This window comes from Lepidochelys olivacea (assembly GCF_965140295.1).
Source record: "Lepidochelys olivacea isolate rLepOli2 genome assembly, chromosome: 3".
Taxonomy (NCBI): Eukaryota; Metazoa; Chordata; order Testudines; family Cheloniidae; genus Lepidochelys; species Lepidochelys olivacea.
The window spans coordinates 207,264,980-207,284,932 of record NC_140413.1 but is presented as its reverse complement, the minus strand read 5'-3'; the positions used below and the strand labels follow the sequence as shown (position 1 = coordinate 207,284,932).

Sequence of the window (19,953 nt, the reverse complement as noted above, 5' to 3'; positions counted from 1 at the left end):
TCAACGTGTGGAACTTGTTGCCAGGGGATGCTATGAAGGCCAATGAGTTCAAAATGAGTTCAAAAAAGAATTAGCTAAGGTCCTGAAGGATAGGTCTATCAATGGCTATTAGCCAAGATGGTTAGGGACAGGAACCCCATGCTCTGCGTGTCCCTAAGCCTCTGACTGCCAGATGCTGCGACTGGACGATGCGGGATGGATCACTTGATGATTGCCCTGTTCTGTTCATTCCCTCTGAAGCATCTGGCATTGGCCACTGTTGCAAAAGGATACTGGGCTAGATGGATCATTGGTCTGACCCACTATGGGTATTCTTATGTTCTAAAGGGAACGGAAGGCCCTCAAGGTTTTTCTGAATCTCTATTGCAAACATGAATACTTCTAAAAAAAAAAAAAAAAGAAAAGGAGTACCTGTGGCACCTTAGAGACATATTTGTTAGTCTCTAAGGTACCACAAGTACTCTTTCTTTTTGCGGATACAGACTAACACGGCTGCTACTCTGAAACCTATGAATACTTCTGGGCAGCTAATCCTGAGGAAGCAGCCAGCTCTCATAAGTAGTATAGGAAGGGGTGACAATTGTATCAGGGCCCCCAAAACATCTGTAATGTCTGTTATTTAACCCATCAGCCCTAAAGCTCAGTGTATACTAGGGGGGAAATGGAAGGGGGTGGGGCTCCAGCAAACATGGTGTACCAGGCCCAAAATTTTTCTTGATGGGTCTGGAAGCAGCTCTGACAAATATTGGTCACACCAAAGTATGATTTTACCTATTGCCAAGACAGATCAACATCCTTCCTAGCTTGATCTGCCGTTTGATCACACAGGCTTGGTAGTAGCTGCAGAATAGTAAACCTGATAATCAAACAAATCCCATAATCAAACTCAAGGTTTTGGCACACTGCTGCCATGGATACCAGCTACCTCAATCACAAATGTGTGTGTGGAATGGAAGACACAGCTGGAAGTGTCCTCAGATAAAGTATTTTTTTCCCTAATCAATAGGACAAGGGAAGGAGATGCAAGGTGCCTTTCAAAAGTTCTCCAGTAAAGTCATGAAGAATAGGATGGGAGGTCACAGCAATCCCATTCAAAGCGGGCTCCTCATCCAGGTACTAATCAGTCTTGGCACTTGAGGGTACCTGGACAGTAACTAAGTGAAGTCCATTTGTCTTAGTTAGCTTCTTTAAAAGTTGGTGGGGAAAAAAACCCCACGAGAGCAGAGTCACTTTTTTGCTGCTCTTTTGCTATGGAGATAAAAACGGCTTCATCCATGTCCAAAGAGCACTCATTAACCTCAGAAACATAACCCTCCTCCCACTCTAATGATTCAGTTCATCCAAGCATCAACACCAGCTGCATAAAGACTCTCAGTCTCATGGTCCGAAGGGTCTTGGCATCAAGAATGACACTGCCTGAGTTGCTGAATCAACTTCTGTGCCCTGGCCAGCAATCTCTGATGGTGCTCTCATGGTATTGCGATGATGCTATTATTTCTGAGATACTAAAACTATGGAACCTAAAAGACTTAACAGTTCACTCAACAAGCTATCATCAAGATTCCTTAACTTTGTCTCCAATTGCTACACCTTGCTGGAGAGAAGTATCCTGCAGTTCCAGTTTGGAGCTGGCAGGAGTTAAGAGCTTCTACAGTGATGCATCGGAAGGTGTCTGGCTCCCACATGGTACCTTCTGTATTTGGCACTTTCATGGAAGTGATGCCTCATGAACTGAGTCAAAGCTCAGCACCATCACCCTACCGTGGCAATGTGCTGATGGTATCAATGCATTTACACACTTAGGAGATCTCAGGTTCTCAGGAGATCACATTTGAAGTGGATCTGCTGGTCCTATTGGGAAGTTAGGTCCAATTATTCAGCAGAACAGAACAACTGAGGCCTCTGTTTAGAAGATGAATCCTATGAAGCACTTTCAGGTTACCACTAGGGGAGGCTTAAGGTGCTCCATGTGAAAAAGGATTATCTCTGGGTAACAACTAGTACCCATAAACATCACGCTTGACTCCAAGACAGAGGATACAGCAGTCACACATCTTCCTGAAGCAACAGACACTCCTTCCCAGGTGGCAAGGGTGAAGAGAACATTCTGGAACAAAAGTAGAACAAGAGGAATAAAACAGAACTGCCCGGGAGCTTTGTCAGGTACCCATGAAGTTTCAACACAGACTTCATAAAAAACATGCTGAAGCCCCTCCAACTCAACATTGGCAGTAAAGGCAAAAAACCCATCAAGAGCTACAATGATTCCCCAAAGCCTCAAGTGCTTCTAAGGTCTCAAAACAACACCTTGTTGCAATGAATCCCCATTGGAAAAGGGTGCATTGAGTGTTCAAGACTGAGCTTAGATGCATTAAACTCAATATAAGTAGTACAGAAAAACTGTAACAAAGTATCAGAGACATGAACCATTTAAAAAAAAGTTAATCTGAGCTCAAAAATTTTTCTCATAAAAACAGACTGAATATTCTAGTCCAGGCATCAAGTGGGCTAGGTGTTGCCACAAAGCCCGGAGTGTACAAGGACAAGCAGACAGACAAAACGTAAACAGGTACTTTATTAAAAAACTAACGGAAGGGTCAGGAAATCAACAAAGGCCAACTGAAACCTGCGGCAGATCATGGGCTGAAGATGTATTGCATCTGAAAGAAGTAACCTAGCTTTCAAATGGCATATCTCATGCTCTTAGAAAATGACAGAACACTAGTTGACGAAATCACCCCGGAACTGGCGTGGAAAGCAAGGTGTCAATCAGCATGAACTGATTGTAAAGCACAGGTGTCAATTTATTAAAATGATTTTTCCATTATTTTAGTAATTGAATATTGATTACTTAAAGCTTTTCAGTAGTTTCACAAAAGAGAGAAATAGTAATATTTGTTTTTGTTTAAGTTTGACACAATGAACATTTAATTAGAATAACGTAAGGGGAGGGAGTTCTCTGCTTGCACAAAGAGGCACGTCAGCTTTTGCCTGCTCTTGCGGCACAGCAATCTAGTGTTTGCCATACCCAGTGCCCCCTGGAGTGCTGGATGCTAGCAATTTGACTCCCCACTTGGGTCAATTGTATGCAAGACTGGACCCCAATCAAGAGAGTCTTTTAAATAGGATAGTACTTAGAAGGCACCTTTAAGTTAGAGGAATCTATTGTACAACATCTCTTTCAGACCTCACAATGAATGTACCTTAAAATGAAAAGAAATCGAAAAGTAAACTGAAAGGCTCTTTAACTACTAAGATGCAAATTCAGGATTCTCTGCTCTCCTCAAGGAGTTATTAGTGATGTAATTACATAGAGAAGATGAGCATTCTTTACACTGGTCTATGTGTTAGTAATATCATCCACTCTTTGCAGGAGAAACAGTGAACTCAGAACTTGTATCCTAGTAGGTTTAACTAACCACCCACCCACGTTTTCAAAGTGCATTTGTCATTTTGAGGCTACACATTAATTCTGTTAAAGTTTTAGGTTCCTAAACTGTATTTTGTTTTTTCCTCTCTAAAATTCAGTTCAGTTATTCTGTTAAAAAACAAACCCATGTTTGGATACAGGAGAGGAAAAACACCACACAAAGCCAGTAAACTTAGGTATTTTTCCCCTCTCCAAAGTGGAAAAAGGTCAAAGTTATGTCTTTAATTTGTTTGTTTAATAAAGGGAAACCACTCTTAGGGTGAAACCCTGGAATACAAGGAGTAAGTCTTTATATTTGAGCTATAAAACAGGGTTCACAAAAGAAATGTTAAAAAATCTCCTCAGAAGCATTATTCTCCTGTTTTTATATTTTTTAAAAAAAACCAAGCCAGAAAACCAACAAATATTGTATATGCACATGTATGCCTCATCACCTCCATATGATTGTATACACCTGCATAAATACAGAGCCACACACTTGAATTTATAATGAAGTAGACCACACTTTACAAAATAAGGTAATACATTTAGACAGATTACAAATCCAGAGTTCTGTCCTGGATACTAGAGTATGCTATTGATACCTTAACACTAAAAAGGTAATGATATTTTTCAAATTCCATCTAAACAAGCATCATACATCTGCTACAGGGAGATCTTAGCACGTCTTGATAAACCTTATTGATAAAATGTTTAAATTACCAGACAGCCTTTATAACAGAGGCACAAGCAGAGTTTCCTGTCTAGCATAGTTTTTTCTGCTCTTATTCTAATGATACCCACGTTCAATTACTACAGAAAAGAAAAGAATCAAATCAGAAACATCTGTAGTTTGCCATATAATTACTGGATCTTCCCCATGGAGACTGACCTTTGTAACACCGATACTAAGACCTCAAAGGCTAAATGACAGAGGATATTCACATGGTTTAAATGTATAACATGATTACAAGGAATTAAATAGGCACTGTTATTTTTCCATCTTGGTTTATGTTAACATAAGCGTGTACTCTATGATCTTACGTTTAATCTCTGTGCTCAGTATGTACAACAGAATTTACTCACTATTAGTGGATGCACAAACCACTGAAATGAAATGTTTTGATTATATAATAAAGTTGAATACTGTATTTGAGGCTATTATTCAGCCATTACTTTTACCTGTAATAGGGATCTTTTCTGCCAAGCTTTCTTCCTTGCTCTCATCTTCACACCAGCTTGTGACTTCTGTGTGTGAACACACAATAATGAAAACACATTTCAAAGCCACAATGATCAGACTGGTTTGTTCTTTTAAGCCCTATTCCCTTTAATTTTTCACATTTGTTATCTCTTATTTATTGATCTAAATTGTCCATTACGGTTCTTAAAAGAGGAGCCTACTGTGAACTTTAGTCAAATATGATGCTACTGTGCCTCTGTGTAGCTTCCAGCGAAAGCAGCGAGCTAACCAAATATCTTAAATAACGTATGTCCTGATGAGATTTTTTTAAAAACCAACAACAATATCCCAAACCTATAAACACTACAGTCTTGCCCAATAGTCCAAGAGCAATAGTACACATCACACTGGAAAATTAAATAGTTTAAATCTCCTCCAAGGGTCAAACTGGCATGAATTTAGGAGATCTAAATCAGTTTGTTTATGTTTGCTGTGTAAAGAGGACTGCATCCTAATTGCCTGTCGCTTTTAGTTTTTCATGTAAGGAATGCTCTGAAAACATACCAAGGAAGTTACCATATTTTAGTCATTGCAAGAGACTACATTATATTACTTTTCTTTAGCTAAAGATATTAACTAGACTTTTATAAACATATTCAGTTCATAACTTCGAAAATGCAATGCAGCTTTTCTTGGCATGGATAGGAAAATGGAAGGGGGAAAAAAAATAAAAAGCTATTCCCCAATCTGGGTTTAGAAGTAAACAATACTTACTAATTTTGATATGGCTAAATCTGTTTTATAAATGGTAGCCGGAGCTCAACACAGGGCTTACATTTCTAATTTACATTTAAAAAAGAAAAATAGAAATCTAATCATTATAGAATGTTCATTTAAAATAAGTGAACAGAAATAATAATTACTCCTAGTGGACATTTGAGAACGTTGTATTACCCCAAGGTAAAGACAAAAAAGAAATTTGTTAATTCATCAGAACTGCAGTAATATACACAGTTTTCTACAGACTTTGGTATTATATTTTATAAATATACCTTGATACACTGAGAATGACAATAACTTTGAATGCATTTGTTTTTGTGGATCTTTTAACGTTAGTTACCTTGTTCCCTTGTACCAATGCTGTCAAGCCATTGAGCGTGTTTTGTGTGCTTTATTTCACCATTGTCATTCAGAATTGATGGCAAACGGTAAGGTGATTCATTACTATGAATAGATGACCTATCACCACGCACTTCCGGAAGGATCTCTCTCAATAACAGAGTAACCTACAGCATTTAAAATAAATAAAGTAAATAAATACATAAAAATAACTGCAGCACGCGATTATCCGTGGCCTCAGAACTATATTCTTTTTCAACATAAATGTAGGTTAATCTTTACTTAACAATCTAATCTGTTACCAAGATATTTATTGTTAGATATTAAATTATCTCTAAGTTAAATTGTTGTTACTGTATTTCATAGTTTAATTTAATTCCTAACACAAACTTACAAAGACTTTTTTTTTTTTTTTAAACACATTTTTACATTTTCCAGAAATCATCAGTGTTCTCTCATTGATGAGTTACCCACCAAGGAAAGAAAATACAGTGTGCCACCACCTATGCTAGGCCAGAAACATTGTTACAATATTTTTAAATTTCTTCAGACTAACTGGGCTTCGAAGCATTTTTCCTCATCCACTTTGGCCAGGCAGGCCATGCCTGGAGTTCACCTAAATTTGTTTAAACCACAAGTAAAATAAGTTTAGGTAAAACTATACCTAACCCAACGTGCTTGGGGCTGAAGGACCTGAGCCAAAGCCCACGGAAGTCAATGGGAGTCTTTCTACTTATTTAAATGGCCTTTGGATCAGGTAAACGTACGGTATTATTGATTGTCCCCAGACAGTTTATTCGGTCTTGTGTACTCATATGCATTTCACCAGCATCATTCATACCTCTATAGTTAAGGATGTATTAGCTTTCTTTTTTGCTTTTTCTATCTTTAATTAAAACCTACATTTTCCCAGAAGGCTATAATTGCTATAAAGCATAGCTCCAAGCTAAAAGCAGCTAGCAAAGTTCTAGAAACAAGTTTAGCACTTTCTCAAAAAAATAAGTTATTTCTGAGCATTTAAAGCTTTTTAAAATAGAAATGACATATTTTTAATTTTTGGTTGTAGAACTCAAAAATGGATTTTATCCAAAACTTAAAATCAAGTACACAACACAATATTATATTTTATATATATATATACACACACACACACCCAAGCAAATGACAGTTTAAAAGAAGTATTTTCAAATGAACCTTTTATCAATATACAGCATTGTTTCCATTTTTTTTACTTCCACCAACTGTTAAGGATTTTTATTATATAGTGTGCAAATTAGGGGTCTGATTCTGCAAATCTTACTAGATTCAAGCTCTAATTATCTAATGGTTCAATAAATGAGGCAGCCTCCAAGGATCTGGACTGATGTCTCACGGAAATAATCCTAGATTTTGTGACTTTCTTTATATGTTTACCTGTGAGAATGGAATGGCTCCAACTGGAATCATTCAGGTCCCATAGGTAAATATTACTCATTTGCTTTTTTTCTTAATCTGCTATTTACCCAAGAGACCACAATGGCTCTTTCTGAGTTGTAAGCAAATAACTTTCAGTGAAGGTTTTGTTTTGTTTTTCAAATTGACCTCATGCACAGGATTTCAATACATGAAAATAACAAAAGCACATCAACAAAAATCAGGGAAATTCTAAGCAATTGCTTTTTGTTAATGTTAAAAACAATTAGGTTATATAGCCAGGGTCACAAAATATTTTTATTATTGAAAAGACAGACTTATTTCCAATTGAGAGTCCATCACAATGCAAATCTAATGTAGTATATCAGAAGCAATTCAACGGCCATAACAAAGGTTCTACTACTAATATATTTTATGCTGTTACTGATGGACATGTGCACCATCACAAATTCTAGGCCAGAAAGGGACCACGGTGATCAGCTAATCTGACCTGTATAACACAGGCCATAGAACTTCCTCAAAATAATTCCTAGATCTTAATATTTAGAAAAACATCCAATCTTGATTTTAAAATGGTCAGTGATGGAGAATCCACCATGACCCTTGGTAAATTATTCCAATGGTTAATTACTCTCACTGTTTAAAAATAAATACATTAAAAAAAAAGTATGCCTTATATCTGGTCTGAATTTGTCTACTTCAACTTCCAGCCATTGGACCAAGTTGTATCTTTCTCTGCTAGATTGAAGAGCCCATTATTAAATATTTATTCCCCATGTAAATATGTATAGACTAATCAAGTCACCTCTTAACCTTCTTTGTTAAGCTTAGTAATATTGAGCTCTTTATCCCTTTTCACCCTGCCTCCCTCCCCCCACCGCCAATCTTTTTCAGAGTCATTGCTTTCAGGGATAGAGTCTCCCATCACATAAGTATGGTAGGTTCTTTGTGCCTAGATATATACATTTAGCCATAGGAAAACGTATATTGTTTGCTTGTGCCCAGTTTATCAAATAATCCAGATCAATCTGTATCAGCGACAGGTCCTCTTTTTATTTACCACTCCCCCAATTTTTGCGTCATCTGAAAGTTTTAATCAGTGATGATTTTATGTTTTGTTCCAGGACACTAAAAAATATTAAATACTGCAGGGCCAAGAACCAATCCCTGTGGGACTCTATTAGAAACACTCATTGAATGATGATTCCCCATTTACAATCACATTTTGAGACCTCTGAGCCACAATTTAATGTGTGCCATGTTAATTTTAGATCTTTCTAGTTTTTTAAAGTCAAAATGTCCTGAGTACCAAATCAAAAGTATATTACAACACCTTAATCTTCATCAACCACACTTGTAATCTCATTAAAAAAACAGATATCAAATTTGACAAAATTTATCTGCCATAAACTCATGTTGGTTGGGCATTAATTATATTAACCTCCTTTAATTCGTTATTAATTGAGTCCCGTATCAGCCACTCCATTATCTTGCCCTGGTTAGATGTCAGACTAACAGGCCTATAAATTAACTACATCATCCTGTTAACCCTTTTTAAATATTGGCACAACACTAGCTTTCCTCTGGAAACTTCCACATTCGTCCAAGACTTATTGAAAATCAACATTAATGCTTCAGTGAGCTCCTTAGTCAGCTCTTTTAAAACTCCTGGATGCAAGTTATCTGGACTTGCTGATTTAAAAACATTTGCTTTAGCAGCAGCTGCTGCTTAACATACTCCTGAGATAGTAGACAAATGGAAAGAGTGTTATCATATGATAGAACTATGTCATCTATTTTTTCCTCAAATGCGTAACAAATATGTATTGAACACATCAGCCTTTTCTGCATTACTATTAATCATTCTACCCTTTCCATTTAGTAATGGACGAATACCATTCTTAGATTCTCTTTGTTCCCAATATATATTTCTAAAAATTCCTTCTTATTGTCCTTAACTCAACTGGGCATAGATTTCTCATGCCCTTTTACTTCTCTTATCAATTTCCTATAATTGCTAACTACTTATTTATATTCAATTCCCCCTTTCTTCCATATGTTAATATTATATAATTATTTTTTGTAGCTGCCTTCATTTCCCCTTTAAACCAGGTTGGGTTTTTTTTTTTTTTTTACACTAATATGGCCTTCTTCCTTCACTGTGACTTTTTGTGCCTCTAGTGAAGTATTGTTAAACCATTCCCAATTATCATTCACAAGTAATAAATGGAAACTAAGTATTACATTTAGGAATCCAGATAAAATGGGGTGGCTTCACATCAGACATCCCACAATGAAATCCCAGAAAGTACAAGGGGTGATGTCTGGACCAGCAGGAACCAAACTCTCACACCCTTATTAGGGTCTCCCACATGTCTGGAGAGAGGCCTTCTTAACCAAAGTCTGGTAGGATCTACATCAGGCTAAAAAGATGGCCCATGTTCTAAAATAAGCTGCATTGGTCCTATATTTACTGGAGTGTAACTGAGCATGAAGAACTCGATCAGAAATACTTTCTGAAAGTTCCTTTCATAAGTCAAACCCTGAAGTTTCAAGGTCAAGATGCCCTCCCCACCAAAAGAAAAAGACAGGGAGAGTCCCATCCGAGGAAACACCCTACAACTAGCCCTAAAGCCACAAAAGGAGTATCAGGTATTCTCAAAGTATATGGCAATGAAAGAGGAAACATCCATGGGAGGGGATGGGAAGAGGGGGAAGAGAAAGAAATGGATGGTAAGACATGGGGGGCAAGGGGAGAGTGAGAAGAGAGAAAGGAAGCAATCCGGGCAACACTACAGTCAGGAAGGAAGAGGGAGACTCCACAGTTTTTTGAGTGGAGACCACCACATGGAGGGACTGGACAAAGGTAACCTAGGGTTGGGGAAAGAGAAGAGAATATGCCAAAACAGAAGGTCACGTCATCTGCCTTCTGAAGATGCTAGAAGGGAAATTAGGTTGACTGGTCACAGCCAAACACTTCTGAGACCATCAGGCTTGTTGAATGAGGAACTGGCTGATTGTGTGATGGAGGTTTACAGAGTCTGATGGGAATCTCCTTAGGTTCAGGATGCTTATTTAAAGCATTCCCAACTCTGCCCATGGGGTTCCTCCACAAGTGGATTTATGTGCACGTTTGGAACGCTGATAGGGCTTTGCATGCTCTTGGATGTTTTAGCAATGCTGTGACAAAATATCACAGTGTAATACATGGAGCCAGCAATGTATGGTTTGGTGGAATCGTCATCTGTCAGTACAGTAAATCTTCAAAAATGGCCTGAAAACTGTATTAATCTTAAAGTGCTAATAATTAAGAACCCTAAGTGCACATAATGGACAAAATAATTAAATCACAACTCCACCTGGCCTCTTTTTGTCAATTTGGGGGTTCTGAGTGCAAATATTTGACTTTTTTCAATACGCAGGTATTTGTACTTCAAAATGCAGATGCATGTGTAGAGGCAGAATAAACATTTAGCATAAAATGTGTTCTATTCTAAAGAATTTAATAGCAGGTAGTTTAAACATTTCCAGGAATCCAACGAGCTTTAATGTATGTGTTTTATTTAATGAGCTGTGTGCCTTTGTATTTTATCCTTATTTATATAGGCTACTTCATGGAAGCCTATTGTCCTGAGCAATTTCCTTGTAAATAAGAGGTTTCCAAGGTAAATCTATCCTGAAGATAAATTCCCTTGAGAATGTATCCTGATTAGTAGATCTAATACAAAAATAAATGCATGCACACATGGGTACCAGTGTAACACAACAGCAAACAGATTATAGTGCATATGCTGAGCAATAAAGTGCTTATGTTACTGAACTCCAGATATAAATCCTGTTTTCTTTACTATCTTTATTCAAATTCTCACCTGATTGTCATCATACATTCAATGTTCTAGCCTCATTGCAATCTCTTCCCCATTGCTATAACCAAAGATAAAATGTATAAGGGTAGCTCCACAAATATTGTAAATATATTTACTATCAGTTCAAAGATACATCCCTTGACTGGGTCTCTTGCTCAGGAAAAGTGCATTGGCTTTCAGACTTGCAAACTATTTACCCATATTTCTTTTAAAAGTACAATTACTTTGACTACAATTTAAAATAAAGATCCAATGTACCAAAATATTATACATTGTTGTTCGGGCCATGATTTTACTGAAACATTAAAAAAAATATAAAATCAGTTACCTCTGGAAACTGCTTAAATGAGGGGGGGAAAACAAGATTTGTAAATTATTTGTTCAGTTTATTTTTTGAGCTATGAACGATCTATAAAAAAAGTAGATTAAAAAATCTAAATCTGATTAACCGTTCATAATATATCTGCTCTCTGTGATGTGCAAAGGGCTGATTTTTGATTATGGATTCATGCAAAGAAGTCTGGTTATAAACTCATAATTTAAAGGTAGAGAAGAGCGATACCCTGGATGACAATAATGATCCATCTCCTCTTGAGGAAACAGTACGGTTTAGCAGATAGGGCACAGGTCTAGGAGTCAGGAGACCTGGGTTCTGTTCCTTGATCTGACACTAGCCTGCTGTGGATGCTTAGGCAAGTCACTTTGTGTTCATTTCCCCATCTGTAAAGTGGGGATAATGATTCTCACCTTCTTTTGTAACAAGCTTTCTAATCAACAATCCAAAGCATTACATAACAGCTGTGTATAAATTTTAAAAAGTCACCACAACATACAGACAAATGCCTCTGTGTCCTTGCCAGCAAGTACAGAAATCCTCAGTCACAGATGGAACCATCAGTGCTCTGCTGCACAGAGTGAAAACCACAAAGGGTCTGAAAGTAACTACACTTTCCCTGCAGAGGGTGTGCAAGAGCCCCAACTATTACTATGGTTCTTGGGCTCAGTGACAGCCCAGCTGCCGCACAGCTAGTTCAATCCAAGGTGCCAGGCTGGGGCGGGGGGGGGGGGGGGATTCTATTCTTCTATCTCCTTACAGCCTCTGTGCAAAGCCCATTTACTCGAGATTTGTGGTAGGATTGGTGGGGGCGGTATCTGGTCCATCAAACTGCCAGCTCTTTTTACAGGGAGCTGGTTTATAACCATACATATTAAAGTTTTAAAAGTGTACACAATGGCCTTGTTTGTAAAATTGTCCATATAAATTTAGTATACCAAACATTACAATACTATTTTAAGAAACAAAAAAAGCTATCACTCATGATGAAAAGCTATTAATCTAGAGAGACTGATGGACAGAGAACAATGAGATACAATGGGCTTGTGATTATTTTTTTTCCTGGTTTCACTATAGCACATCTATCTAATTTAAAATATGGATTTTGTGAGGCCGGGGAATACTGATGTCTTACTGAAAATCTTGAAGAAATTCTTTAAAATGCTTTATTCCATGAAGAAAATAAATGGAGACCCCTCTTTCTTCTCCCCAACCACCCTTCAACTATCTCAGCGTCTGATTAAGAATGGCAATTTTTTTCTGACATTCTCGGGGTTTTTTTAATAAAAGAAAAATGTCAGATAGGGTTAGTGACTTATGTTTGTTTGTTTTTTCCTCCAGTATGATTTACTATGTAGATATTGCCACTGATTTACACATTATATATTTTTCTTCTGGTGAGATTACAAACAAATGCATACACATTTATGAATAGATAGTACATGGAACAAGATAAAGGTCCTGAGAACACAACAGTAAGTGGTTATATAATTTGGCATTTCTTGATTCTTGCAACTTTAAAGTATTTATTTTTTGGTATGGAATTTCCTGGTGTTGCTTTTTCAAATGAAAAAAGAATATGACAAAAACATGATAGCTGATAAAGCTGCAGCTGCCTTGGGGCTTGTCTAAATAATTTTTACACTACCTGAACCATAATGGTTTAGAAACTGGTACGGGTAAAGTGGTACAACTGGCCACTGCTATACTGGTATAATGGTGCTTATACAAATATCGCTTATTCCTATAAACGTATGCACATTTCTAAATAGCTGCTATCAGTGCACAAGCGAGAAAGGGAAAGAACAAAGAGTGAGAGATTAAACTTTCACAGTAGTGATCACTGATCACAAGAATCATAGTAGGGGACCTTTGTGACAGCTGAAGTCTATTTGTAAGTCTAAACAGGCTTTGAAAAAAAGATTTTGTTATATCTATTTTTCTCCAAAACCTCAGGCTGTAGCCACAGACACACATTCGCGTGCACACACACACGAACAGTTTGATTACCAGTAAGCAAAACTGCTGAATGATCGTAAGTGCTAACCTGGCTGCCTTGTGCATTTTTTTCTGAAATCAGTAAAGTTCCAAACATCTCTTTTACTTCTTCCTTCAACAAAACATGGTGTTTTTTCAAGAATAAAATGTGTTTGCACAAACGTTCCCATAACATGGCAAAATCCAATGGCAGGTCACACCTGGAAAACAGACACATGCAGTAAATACGACAGACACGGTGTGCCAATAAAATGTAAAATCAGCCCACACTATTCATATCTTTTTGTTTAGTGCCATATAACCAATGAGATATTAACTACTTTTTAAAAACTCAATTTGTAATATCCTCGCTGAAAGTGGAAAACAACATTTCTGTGTCTACAGACTTTGTCCCTTTACACTTGATGAATCCTTGCCATCCCCGTCCTACAAATTTAGATGAAATGAATGTAACTCCTTTTATTCTGATTACCTCTTCCTTCGTGCACTCACATTAGTGCTCACATAATCAGTGTTGTTGCCGTAGTCTGGGTACATTTAATAATACACTACATAGAATTATCAGAGATGATTAAAAATACAGTATAGTTGTCAATGTGCATGACAGTGTGATGCTTTATTCAGGATTTATTGAGTTTGTTCACTAACGTAAGGCTGCAGGGCCTAGGACCTGAGTTCGCAGAGCATGGGATAGCTGACTTTCTCACAGTCCCTCTGGGAGGCCATGCAGAGCCATAGCCAGGGTGGACTGTGGAGAATAGGCGCTGCAGGAAGTACAGCCCAAGGGACCCAGAGTGACCGTATCTTGCAGCCCTCTGATTGGCCAGCAACCCTATTTAACTCTGGAAGGTGCCCCAAGAAGTTTGCTGGTCAACACCAGAGATTTTGGGCCTGGTGCAACTCCAGACCTCATCTGGTCTCCTGATCAGTGGTCTCTGATCCCAGCCTGACCCTGACTCTAGCTTAGTACTACCTCTGATCCCCAGTCTCTAACTCCAGCCTGACTCTGATCATGACTGCTAGGCCACACCATGTATGCCCTAGTCTCTTACATCTTACTTGGCAATTTGCAAAATTCAGTGTTCCATAATAGATCTTCCAGTCATTACTATAAATTAGCAACATTCTATTGCACTGATACACACTTTACAAATATTCCTAGTCACATGATATACTGGATTAAAGGTAGTGCTGCAAGCTAGGAGGTCTTGAGTTCCGTTTCCCTTCTGCAACTATCTGGCCCTAATAATACTTTGCTTAATCTACTAAACAGCCTGATAACACTTTTTTCTCCAGCAGCTTTTTCAAAATCCACACTTATGGGGATTTTTCAGCAAAAGTGGCTTTTCAATTTTTCACAACAATCCAGATACTGAAAAATATTCCCTACTACATCTGGTAAAAAAATTATTTTAAAAAAATTGCTCCAGTTCCAAAGAAGTTTCACAAATTCAAGAAGAAGCAAGTTTCATTTAATGCTATAGGTGTATTTTCCTGAGAAACAGCTTAGGAAATACTGCAATAATACATCAGTGCTCAGAGACGTATCTGTCTCCAAAGGACAACTAAATCCTGTGAAATGAATGGTACTTCACTGCTAATAAGTGCCCTGATCCTGCAAACACAAGCATTCCTGTAACTTTACTCATGTTATATATTAGGGCATAAACATTAAGGAGTAAGGCACGGGGAGGGAGTTCTGTTTTCATTACTGTGCCAGCAAATGACCTCTCTAATGAAACCTTCCCTTGCCTTGTGGCACGTGCATGAAAAGGAAACATTCTAGACTTCTACAATAGTATATACAAAATAATTAACCATTAAGGGTTCACACTTACAATAAAAATCAGGGAATGCAAAAGCTAAAGATTTCCTTCAGCAATGTTAACTCAAGCACATGGCAGATAGAGTTGATTTTATACTATAGATTTAAAAACTAAAAACAAATTATAATATGTTAAGCAATTTAATTAGTATTTTTTATTTCTGTTCTTGCTTCAGGCCAGTAAAAGCATCACGACAGCATTAAATTTCTCTTGGGAAGTTACATTTTTTTATTTGAACTGTCCAACCTTTAAGGTCCATTCTTATAAAGTTCCATTTTAATTTCAATTTAGTTATCCCAGCCTCTGGATTAAGGGAATCAGGGATAGGCCTTAAATCCCAACCTACAACTGGGGAGGAGAGTACAAAGACTGGCCAGTCAGGGAAGCCAGTGGAGAACCATGAATTTCAAATTTCCGTGGCTGGAATACGAAGCCTCAGTATCTGTGAAACATGATCACACATTCAAATAAACTCTACTGGGGAGGGGGAGTGAAGGGGCATGAATGAGAGGAAAAAAATGAATAAGGGACTTGAAGCTGGTCAAAAGTATAAATTGTGAAGATGCTAAACAGACCAACTGCTATTCCCCTCATCCCTTTTTTTCAAGTGCGTACATCCTGCGCATCACACAGGGGCAGTGAGTATACTTGAGAGTACACACTTGTAAATGTGCATGCTCAGTTCCAAGTTTTAATATATGATCATAACTTTGTTTAATTTCAAACATTTTTTTTTTCAAATCCAGCAAAGACACTATTCATCACTGAAGGCTATCTCCAATTTAAGTTTCAAATTTCAGTCCATTTTAATTGATTCTAGTCTCATAAAGAAGTGCTTTGTTGTTTTTTTAAGTGAAAATAGTATTATTTCCTCTATTTAACTCAAAAATGACTGATTGAATTAGTTTGGAAACTGTGAGGAAAATTCTCCTTGGAACCAAGAGCAAACATCCAAAAAAGGTGTTTCTATTAAGAACTAGCATAAACATATGAAAACAGAAGTTTATACGGAAACAGTTTTGCAACATTTAATTCTAAACTTTCACTACAAAGTGAATGTTTATAATAATGCACAATGTTTTCTGGGACACAAATAAATGCCTCTATGCTGGCCATATGTTTCACAACCTGGGCTCTCAACAGAATTACCAGTTTATCTGTAAGTATTGTATATGTATGTATCTTCCTTTTTAGAAAGATACTTTGTATAGTATTTCAGAAACAGAATATAAACCACACACTGAGCACTCTGTTAGAAGCAGCTGTGTTTCCCTCTTCTCCTTCCTAGAAAGATGCATCTTTGTAAGAATCCTTATTTACTCCTCAAATTTATATCCCACATCCTTGTGGTTCCCCATTGCAACCACTCGCCTTTCAAAAATAAAGGACAACTATATGAGATCCCTTTCAAGTTTAATATTATTCCTCAATCAGCAAAAGGAGTCACTGTTGAGAAATTCAATCAATTTGCAGGCCGGGGTGCAGTACACTGGGAATCCAACGCAAGTCTTCTCCCTGACAGTGCAGAGTCTATGATGACTAGGCAAACCAAAGAGCACTTTTTTGCTGTTGAAAGTCAGTCCACCTACCTTTCTAGGTTAGGGAAGTATATATTTTAATGGTACATTTTGAAGTTGACCAGTGGATTTTAGCCACATATCTCTCGTTAATGCAAATGGAAGGCAGAGCTAAATCTATATAATGTCTTATTTAAAATGAGAAAAAACTTTACACTTAACATGTAAAAGCAAATAGGTGCACAACCCTTTAGTGAGAAGAGCTCAACTGAAATGATTTTAAAAACGGACTAGTAAATAATAAAAAAAAAGGCTTAATCTGCTAATTTAGAATGCTTGAATCACATGGCTGATATTGAAGTGTGTGTAGATCACCTCTTGGAATTCTGAAATTTTTATAGCGGCAAAGAGTCCTGTGGCACCTTATAGACTAACAGACATATTGGAGCATGAGTTTTGTGGGTGAATACCCACTTCGTCGGATTTATGCTCCAATACATCCATTAGTCTAGAAGGTGCCACAGGACTCTTTGCCACTTTTACAGATCCAGGCTAACATGGCTACCGCTCTGACACTTGAAATTTTAATGTCACTCATAGGGTTTGAACTATATTCTGCTTTCTTTTCGTGACACATTCAGAAACAAATTCAGACAAAGAGTAAGAACATTAATTGTATGATTGCATTAGTTTTGTGACTATGATACCTGGCTTGTTTTTCATCTGTAGATCTACCTCTGTCATTAAGTGTTTTCCCAGGTAAGAGGCATCCATTCAATGTGTTCTGCAACAATCCCTGAAGCTGATGAAGGACAACTGCTTCACATGCCTCAAGGTCTTCCTCTTTCAAATTGCCAGTTTGATTACAAAAGCTATAAAATAAAACAAGTGCTGCATGAAATGTTTATTTAAGCCCAGACAGACAGCTAAAATAGGTTTGGATATAGAATCTGCAATAATTCTCATGGTTTATGGAATAATAATCAGTAATATAATCTAGACATAAAAATGCAGCCATGACAATGTCTCTTGACAAAGACATAAAATAAGAGCAATGTAGTTAGAAAAAGATTTTTTTTTAAAAAACCCAGGGATCAAATCCAACTTTTTAACTCCTTAATGCCCTTTGGCTGTGGATATTACACCTGAAAAATAATTATTCCCATGACAAGAAACACCACATGAATATTCCAGAGGAGCTAAACCAACCTATCAACCAATCTTTAAAAAGGTAAAGTTTTATATTGTTGATTATATCAAGATTAGTTCTTGCAATAACTTTTGTCACCTGACAGCCTTGTGAACCCTGGATGCAATAAAATATATCTACCAGCTGTTTTTTGGAGCTAAAAGTCTGGATGCAACAATTAAGATTGAAACAACACAAAGTTCAATGCCATCCGTTGTAGTGGGACCATGCAAACACTTACATGTGTGCTTAACTTTGTGCACATGAGTAGTGCAACTGAAGTCAATGGGCCTATTCACGTGCTTAAAGTTAAGAATGTGCATAAGTGTTCGCAGGACTGGGGCCTCGACATCAACAGTAGTTAAACTGATAAATTAAACAGTAATAAGTCACCAGGACCAGACGGTATTCACTCAACAGTTCTGAAGGAACTAAAATATGAAATTGAAGTACTACTAATTGCGCTACGTAACCTATTGCTTAAATTCTCAACCAGGGGTACACATCCCCCAGGGGCACACAGAGGTCTTCTAGGAGGTACATCAAGACATTTAGATTTTTGCCTAGTTTTACAATAGGCTACATAAAAAGCACTAGCGAAGTCAGTACAAAGTAAAACTGCATATAGACAATGACCTGTTTATACCGTTCTATATACTATATGCTGAAATGTAAGTACAATATTTATATTCCAGTTGATTTATTTTATAATTATTTGGTAAAAATGAGAAAGTAAGCCATTTTTCAGTAACAGCATGCTGTGACACTTGTATTTTTATGTCTGATTTTGTAAGCAAGTTGTTTTTAAAGTGAGGTGAAACTTGGGATATGCAAGACAGATCAGACTCCTGAAAGTGGTACAGTATTCTGGAAAGGTTGACAACCATGGGCTTAAATCAGCCTCTGTACCAGCTGACTGGCGGATTGCTAAAGTAATACTAATTTTAAATAAGGCTCCAGAGGCAATCCTGGCAATTACAGGTTGGTAAACCTAACTTCAGTACCAGACAAATTGGTTGAAACTATAGTAAAGAACAGAATTATCAGACACATAGATGAACACAATATGTTGAGGAAGAGTCAATATGGCTTTTGCAGAGGGAAATCATGTCTCACCAATTTATTAGAATTCTTTGAGGGGGGTCAACAAGCATGTGGACAAAGGTAATCCAGTGGATATAGTATACTTCAGAAAACCTTTGACAAGGTCTCTCACCAAAGACTCTTAAGCAAAGTAAGCAGTCATGGGATAAGAGGGAAGGTCTTCTCATGGATCAGTTACTGGTTACAGGATAAGAAACAAAGGGTAGGAATAAATGGTCAATTTTTACAGTGGAGAGAGGTAAACAGCAGGGTCCCTCATGGATCTGTACTGGGACCAGTACTGTTCAACATATTCATAAATGATCTAGAAAAAGGGATAAACAGTTAGACGGCAAAGTTTTCAGGCAATTCAAAATTATTCAAGATAGTTAAGTCCAAAGCTGACGGCGAAGGAATCTCACAAAACTGGGTGACTGGGCAACAAAATGGCAGAAGAAATTCAGTGTTGATAAATGGAAAGTAATGCACATTGGAAAACATAATTCCAACTATATATACAAAATGATGGGGTCTAAATTAGCTGTAACCACTCAAGAAAGATCTTGGAGTCATTGTGGATAGTTCTCTGAAAAGATCCACTCAATGTGTAGTGGCCATCAAAAAAGCGAACAATGTTAGGAACCACTAGGAAAGAGATGGACAATGAGACAGAAAATATTAGAACGCCACTATATAAATCCACGGTACACCCACATGTTGAACTGCATCAATTCTGATTGCCCCATCTCAAAAAAAGATATATTAGAATTGGAAAAAGTAGAGAGAAGGGCAACAAAACTGATTAGGGGGATGGAAGAGCTCCCATATGAGGAGACATTAAAAACCCTGGGACTGGTCAGCTTGGAAAAGAGATGACTGGGGGTGTGAAGGATCTGATCGAGGTCTATAAAATCATGAATGATATGGAGAAAATGAATAAATAAGTTTTATTTACCACTTCACAGAACATGAGAACCAGGCGTTATCCAATGAAATTAACAAGGCAACAGGTTTAA

The 19,953-nt window shown here is 37.3% G+C and overlaps 1 protein-coding gene across 3 annotated transcripts in view; it reads right to left on the bottom strand.

Moving 5' to 3' along the window:
* Nucleotides 1-19,953, bottom strand: part of KIZ (kizuna centrosomal protein) — a 99,764-nt gene that overhangs the window by 22,790 nt on the left and 57,021 nt on the right. For all 3 annotated transcript variants that reach the window (XM_084623835.1, XM_084623837.1, XM_084623836.1), the window contains 4 exons: nt 17,373-17,537; nt 13,372-13,522; nt 5,713-5,878; nt 4,592-4,657 (listed from right to left, as the gene is read on the bottom strand). In XM_084623835.1, coding sequence (XP_084479961.1) covers nt 4,592-4,657; nt 5,713-5,878; nt 13,372-13,522; nt 17,373-17,537 — 548 coding nt within the window. The remainder of the gene's footprint in view (nt 1-4,591; nt 4,658-5,712; nt 5,879-13,371; nt 13,523-17,372; nt 17,538-19,953) is intronic.